The 8185-nt window shown below is 35.9% G+C and overlaps 1 protein-coding gene across 1 annotated transcript; it reads right to left on the reverse strand.

Annotated features, from left to right (window-relative positions):
- Nucleotides 1-312: 312 nt before the first annotated feature.
- TAAR1 (trace amine associated receptor 1) lies at nucleotides 313-8066 on the reverse strand. The gene is made up of 2 exons (XM_036415382.2): nucleotides 7328-8066; nucleotides 313-2532 (listed from the first exon to the last, which is right to left on the reverse strand). The coding sequence occupies exon 2, from the start codon at nucleotides 2422-2424 to the stop codon at nucleotides 1408-1410; it is 1017 nt and encodes a 338-aa protein (XP_036271275.1). The 5' UTR covers nucleotides 2425-2532; nucleotides 7328-8066; the 3' UTR covers nucleotides 313-1407.
- Between the last annotated feature and the right edge of the window lie 119 nt (nucleotides 8067-8185).

Below are 8185 nucleotides of genomic sequence, written 5' to 3' on the forward strand. Positions count from 1 at the left end.
AGCCGCTGGTGCTACCAACAAGAAAGAGACTGTGGGGCGTCTGAATGAGAAACAGCTCATGGCAGATCACTGCTCATCATTTACAATGTTTGCTCATGCCCTGACTGGTTTGGCTCAGTGGATAGAGTGTGGGCCTGCGGACTGAAGGTCCCAGGTTCCATTCCGGTCAAATCCATTTTATTTGGTTGTGGGCACATCCCCAGTAGAAGGTGTGCAGGAGACACAGCTGATCGATGTTTCCAACTCTCTATCCCTCTCTCTTCCTCTCTGTAAAAAAAATCAATAAAATATATATTAAAAAAAAATGTTTGCTCACTTCCTTTTTGGGGATCTTATTTGAAACCACCATTTGTCCCTCTTTTTGTATTTGTTACCCTAACAGGCTTGGCATGTCTACTCTGATTATGCCTCTTATTATCCCTCCGTTATCACTGCTTTGATGGGTAACAGCCTCTCTTTTGGACAGCCTGGAGCCCAGGGAGTGAATTTGTTTTACTTTGTGTAGCTTACATTTTGAGTCCTGCCATACCAAGAATAATCTTGAAATATGGCTAAAATCCTTCCAGATACTTTCATGAACTTCAATAGCAGGTAACAGGCAGAAACAAATTTAATTTCTATTTTTTAATAAAAAGGAATTAAAAAAGAACTATGCGGTCAATAACAGGGAAATAGCTAAAGATATACAATGAAATATATAATCACTCAAAATGTTTTTAAAAATTTTAAATAATATAGTTATTTCAGGAAGTGAGCTGTAGTGATATTTTTCTTCCTTATGTTGTTTTATGATATTTTTTCTTAATTTTGCGAATTTCCTACAAGTATGAGAATTAGGAATACCTATATTCAAGAGATGAAAATGGAGATATTTAAAAATTAGAATACAAACAGTAAAAAAATAAAAAATAAATGTAAAAAATAATTAGAATATATATTAAGAATTTGTGGTAAATGGCAAAGTATATATAAATAATTATTTAATAAATAACATTTATGTGCAATTTTAGCTGATTTTACAAAAAACAACAACACAAAAAGCTATACATATTTAAGCAAATATATGACAAAGTACTCTAATTTGCATTTCCAGTGCAGCTTATGGTTTCTACTGCTGAATAACTGAGTAAAGGACCACTTTCAATTCCGTGGTGGTACATGAAAAAAAAACAGGAAAAGCTTTTTTAAATGTAGTACCTTAAATTCTGGACTTGCAAAGCTTCCTATGTATGGTAAGAATGGCAAAGGTTATATATACTACATACCAAGTAGGAAGCAGGAGTTAATCATCCTACCTCATTAGACATTCTTTAAATCAAGTCACTGTAAAGACAATCCAGTTGGTGCATGTGGTGTTCATAAATATCATCACCAGCTGTTTTGCAAAAACAGTAAGGTATTATAATCCTATGGATTTGATTCTAAAAATAATTGACACCTAGATGAATCTTTTTGGAAAATTTTACCAAATAGAATCATCTTCAATGCTCTTCTGAACCAGGGATAGAAGAATGCATAAATCATTGGGTTAAAAGTGGAGTTCAAGTAGCCAAACCAAATCAACGCATCATTCAAGGTAGGCGGGATAGTGTAGTCCAGGAAAGGATCCATGACTGTGCAGATAAAGAAAGGACACCAGCAAAAAAGGAAAACTCCCATCACAATCCCTAAAGTCTTCGCAGCTTTGCATTCTTTGTTTTGTGAAATTCCACTTTTCTCTTCCAATCCAATTTGAAGCTTCAGGTGTGCATTGTGAATGGATCTTGCCTGCCCTTTAGCTATGAAGTATATCCTATAATAGACATACAACATAATAGACCCAGGTATGTAGAAAGAAGTCATGAAGGCCAGAACCCCGGGTGTTTTGCTAAAGAAGACGGAACAACCCCCTACACAGTGGGTGTGTTCGTAATACATCTGCTCAGCTCCTTTGAAGTTTAGCCCCAGGAAGATCATCCCAAATGCAAAAAGGGCAGGGACGCTCCAGCTGATGAAGATCATCACAAAAATAACCAAGATGCTGATCTTGGCTTTGTATCGCAGCGGGTCACACACAGCGTAGTACCGGTCAATGGAAATGAAGGACAGGTGGAAGATGGATGCCGAGCTCAGCATGATGTCGGTGCTGGTGTGGATTTTGCAGAAGACTTCCCCGAAAGGCCAGCAGTGCTCAGCGGATCTCACCATGCTGCAAGGCATGACCAGGCAGCCCAGCAGGAAGTCCACCGTGGCCATGGAATGGATGAGCCAGTTTGTGGGGGTATGAAGTTGCTTGAAGTGTGATATGGAAATAATAACTATGAGATTGCCAGCCACTGTGGTCAGAATTATGAGCACCATTAAACTATACAGGGAAGCACGGACATCATTCGACCAGGTGCTGTTCATACAGGAAATGTTCATTATATTGTGGCAAAAGGGCATCGCTCCTGAAGGCTGCCCACCAGGTTATGTTTTCCTTTGTGTGCGGAATCTTCCTTTGAGTCAGGTTACAGTTCCATCTTTTATTCCCATATGGCTATCCCAAAATACCTGGGAGGGGAAAAAAAAATAAAAAGAGTGAATCATTGGCAATTTGATTTCTCTCACTTTTAACACAGTTACCTGTTACTTCTTACTGAACAATAATTATTTGGAAAGGGCTTTATTTCTAAATCTTGTTGAGTTTAATAATTTTTTAACAACTACTTGATGTCAGATACTGTGCTAGAAATGAAAAGCTGGATCATTAGGTAGAAGTATATAAAACTGCCACTTTTATAAGTCAGAGAAGACCAAATGATGAATTTTTCACATGCTTTAACCTATGGAAGTTTTGTAAGGGAGGTCATATTCTAAAGGGTAGATACAAATTGCCCAAAAGCTTAGAATTGGAATGCCTTAGTGGAAAAAAAAAAAAGTGAAATATTTTAATGCGTCTCTTGTACAGAAGTAATATTCTGTTTTTGCATTTGATCAGATTTTTAAAATATTTTTTTACTTTATAATTGATTATAGTGGAAAGAAATATACTATATATATACCTTTACTTCCACTTTGCAAAGCACTTACACATATATTCCATGCATTGTTTCATTTAACATTTTGACATCGATAATAGCAACATGATTCTTTATTAGGAAGACATGACAATTTTATTAGCAAGGAATTGAGGCTTCGTTCATAAAACCATTAAAGCTGGAATATGACCTGATGTCTCAATTACTAGTACAGTTCCTTTTTTTTTTTTTTTTTTTACTAATCCAGAAAAGATCAATTCAGATAAACTATTGTCAAGAGAATTAAGCTTTGAACTTTCATATAAGAATGCAGAATGTTTTGAGTAATGGCACCAACTGAAATGTCATTGTGGCCTAAAGTATTAAGGGTTTTTAATATTTTACCAGGGTGGGCGGTAAGAAGGCAGTGCATAGAGGAAAGAGGCTGAGCTGAGAGCCCAGGGGACTGGAGCTTTAGTGTGTGCTGTGGGCAGATACTGGAGCTCATTTTTCCTTTTCAACCTCTGAAATCCGTTATAATCTTTTCTCATGCAATCTCAATTTATAAAACAGAGAAAAGTAAATCTTTAAAAACAGATGCATCCTTTTACTAGCCTCCTCCTCAGGCCTCACTGAGGAACCTCAAAGCTTCACGGGACCCAGTTTAGAAATGTCCCTTTTGTTACTATATCATTCTGCAATTATCAGCTAAATTATGAAATTTGCAGTATTTTTGCAACATTATATAGTAGAGATGATAGATGATGATAGATAGATAGATAGATAGATAGATAGATAGATGGCAGTTTGGAGAAAGAATCTAAATTTATGACAATCAATGAATAACCCGACATTACTAGTATATTGTGAAACTGCTAAAAAAAAATAAAACAAGCCTTAGAATTCTAGGAGTTTGCCTTCCTTTTCATCCTTCCCATTCCCTCTGGGCTGACAGTATAGACCAAGGTCACATAGAAATCTAAATTTATCTAAAACTAAAATTGGATGAATAGAATATTTAGGAAGTAAAATGCATATTTTAATAAGTTTAAAACACCTATTCCAAAAACCCTTTTCTAACTTCTTTTCCCAGGAAGAAACATATTTATGTGATATAAATCATAAGATTTATTTCAATAGATACCCAGGCCCAGCTGGCGTGGTTCAGGGGTTGAAAATCAACTTATGAACCAGGAGGTCCCAGCTTGATTCCCTGTCAGCCCACATGCCCAGGTTGTGGGCTCCATCCCTCATAGGAGTTGTACAGGAGGCAGCCAGTTAATGACTCTTACCACTGATGTTTCTACTTCTCTCTCCCTCTCCCTTCCTCTCTGAAGTCAATAAAAGCATATTTGAAAAAAAATAGATACCCAGACCCATTTAATGAAAGAACAAACAGTAGACTAAAAACTAGGTTATTGAACTAAGCAACATTTTACTTATAATTAAAATTTACCAAAAGAATGTATTTTTCATTATGAAGTTTAAGTATGCACTCAACTAAACTCTATTGGTTAAGTTGCTAATCTTTTACTTAGACTTTTTTTTTTCCTATTCCCTTCTTTTTTCTTCTTTCTTTTACTTACATTATTGGCATATTAAAGGAACAAAGCAGCTTACCCTAATAACTATTTACAAGTGTTTGCTAATTAATAACTGTCAGTTAAATAATCATTCTTACTTGATGTCATCTTGAGCAGGTTCACTCAAGATGAATAAGGAGAAACTGGGATAAAACAAAACAAAACACAGTAAGACAAAGTGGGGAGCAGGGGAAAGTGTGTTCAATTTTGGAAGAGTATGTTCATAGAAGATGAAAAAAAATCATTTGCCAATTTTATATGCCCTGTATTCGTGCATCTAAATGTTAGGTTTCCAGATAAAAACTAAACAACTCAGAGGCTTCCCTCCTCATATGTTACAACCTGATTTCAGAGAAATAAAGCCTTAAGAATAGTGTCTTGGAAATTGTTAATATGACATTTCAATAGAATAATTTTCTGCCCAATTTAACAATATTACACATCACTCTTATGTGAGTTTTTTAAGTGTTATAATTTGTTTTTAGATTTTCTTGTTTAAGTAAATGCCCTATGATGGTATCATGACTTGAATGGTTACCTAAGAACATGACATAACAGTGGTTTTGTTTCTTTTCTTTCAACTTTAAAATTTTAGATAGCTAGAAATGATTGTTCTCTGTATATACAAATTATTCAAGTTGAACATACAATAGTTGGATGGAAAGTAAATAAATTTCTCATTAATTATCTAGCTAAGCAAACATTCTGTGCAAATGATCTAATCATCTGATGTTTGAAAATGACAGATGAATTAAAAATATATTGGCAGGAGTTATAGTTTTCAATAGCTCTGATAGCAGGATAGGAACTTGCTGGTAGAGTGCTCACAATGTCCCAATGAAGGGCCATCCACACTAATCCCACCATGCCCTTTGTCCCTGACTTCATCCAACATCCATGTCTAATTGCTCAGTCCCTCATTTCCATACCGTTGTATACAACTACTGAACCCATCTCTTAATGCACCATTACTCACGAAGCCCTCCAAGTGTGCCCTTTGGAGCTTACAGTCATCACTCTACTTCCTCCAACTCTTTTCTATATGCTTCCTCACTTGGTTCTAACAAAAATTGTCTCTCCTCTGATAATACTTCACCCCTTGTCCTCTGCCAAAGGTAACAGATTTATCTCCTGAATCGCCAGAACCCCTTTACACTCTAGGACCTGGGGGAAGAGGAAGTGTCCTCTGGTTCTCATCGTCATTGCAGATCAGTGTTCCTCCTGCCTTTCTAAACTCCACCATCTGCAAGCTTTGAAGTCCTGTATTCACACTATGTCTCCTCCGGCTATATTTATCTATGGATGCCCACCTCATTTCTCTTTATTTCTTGGAGATGTTAGCTTCTGACCACCCATCACTTTTTCCAAGGCTAGCTTTGCCAAATTCTTAATGATTTTTTTTTTGTCCACGTAAATGATCCATTAATAAGGTAGCTAAGGAATACTAAAATAAGATGACTTTGAATTTGACCTGAAGAAAGTGAGGAGCTAACCACATGGGCATCTGGAGGAAGTGCAATCCAGCTACAGCAGTGGTTCCCAACATGAGGCACACACCCCACAAGGGGACAATTTGATTTTTAAGGGGGGGGGGGGGGGGGCAATTCCAGAATGAGTAATTAACAGTAAATTTTTCACATTTCTTATGGTCCTAGACTAGGGGCCTCATATACAGTTTACAAATATATACTGTGACATATTTATGCATTTCATTTCTCTATTATATGTTTTGAAAGTTTATTTGCTATTTTTTCATATCACTTCATATTATTATTATTATTTAAAACAATTTCTTAGTGATTTCTTCCTCACTATTTCAACTGTCCTTTTGTTCTTTTATTTTCTCTTGCCTGGATGCCATGTTCTTTGGCCTTTTAGGCTCCCTCCACATGAATAGGAGTTCACTTTTTGAATAGTAAGAATGGTATGTCACAGGGGAGGGCATCAGGATTTTAGAGATGTTTAGGTGAGACGGCCAGAAAAAGGTTGGGAACCACGAGCTAGAGGATACAGAGAGCAAAGGTCCTGAAGGGGAGCATGCCTAGAGCATTTGCAAAATAGCACAGATTAGTGTGGTTGGAGAGAAAAATAGATGGGGACGCCAGAGGCGCTGCACCAGACTGCACTGAATAGGGCCTGAGGCCACAGTAAGAATTTTAGCTCTGCCCTTGTGTGAAAAGGAAGGCGCCAAAGCATGTTGAATCCAGCCACATGATCTGACCCATCCTAACAGATTCATTGTGCCAGCTGTGCTGAGAACAGAGGCAGAAGGCAAGGACAAAAGTGAGGCGATGATGAGGAAGCCGAGGCACTGCCCCAGGGGGTGAAGATGGTGGTTTGGGCCAGGTCAGTGGCTGTGGCCATGGAGAGTGGCGGTCAAGGTGGGATATCTTCCACATTTTCTGCTATGAGAAGGTTTGCTTTCATAATCAGAAGAAATATATTTAATAAAATCAAGTGTATTATATATGAATTAAGTTTCAAGTGAAACTTTGAAAAAGTATTGTTAAATCGTTATTAATATGTTTATATTACTTGTGCTTCTTTTGCTTACATAATTCTTTCTATGAGTCATTTTTACCTTCATATTAAAGTCATACTTTTGCTAAATTTCTGAGCTAACGCCATGCAAATTTATTCTATCCTCTAAGTTTGGAAACAAAATTAGGACTTGATAATAATTTTATTCCTAAAATGTGTTTGTAGCTCTGAAATTTATCCAATAATTTTATTAAAATACTGAACACATTTTTGAAAAATACTTACTTTAAGGGAAAGAAAGAGACAAGAAGCAGGGAAAACAGAATTTCCAAATGTTTAGGCCATCATTGGAAGCAAACCATTTCCATCCTGAAGAAACAGGAAACATGCAAAATCCATTTGTTTGTTTATACATCACCATAGTCCCACAGATAAGAGGGAAAACAATCTACTGCAATATTGTGGTCAATAGACTATACCTGAATGTGTACATGTATAAGATAATACGTATTAGATTTCAATAATCATAAATAAAAGATTCTTAAGTTAATTGAGCTAATATATGGCATGTAAAGACACACACACATTAACGTGTGAAGTCATTCAGAAATGAGCCAAGATTATTACCAAATAATAGTTGTGCAAATCAGATTTTAGTTTTGTAATTTAGTAGATAGTAACAATACCATACATTTTAATGTCAAAACCTATAAAAATCTTTAGGAAGTCTCCTTTTATTATGCTAAAACTAGCCAAATACACAACATGGAATTTCCTTTTTCATGTACAAGAAAAGGAGGTTTTCAAAATCACATTTCAAAAGGGGACATCTGCAATGCTTTTGACAATAAAGATAAATTTTTAAAAAAATCATATTTCAGCTTACCAAATTTCTCAGCTTTCCATAGGTAAAGTTTTCTTAAAAGTTTGACATCTTAAAAAGCATGCAAAAGCAAGCTATTTAAAATATTTAAATATTTTTAAGATTCTCTTACTAAAGCAGGTATTAGCTAATTAAACTTATAGAACCCTTGTTAATCTTCTCATCAAAATAATCCTAACATTAATATATGAATAAATACCAACCTGTTGATAAATCTTATTCTCTGGAGCATTCTCCCTGGCTTTGCAGGTTGGCGTGGC

This window comes from Pipistrellus kuhlii, unplaced genomic scaffold (genome assembly GCF_014108245.1).
Source record: "Pipistrellus kuhlii isolate mPipKuh1 unplaced genomic scaffold, mPipKuh1.p scaffold_m20_p_5, whole genome shotgun sequence".
Lineage (NCBI taxonomy): Eukaryota > Metazoa > Chordata > Mammalia > Chiroptera > Vespertilionidae > Pipistrellus > Pipistrellus kuhlii.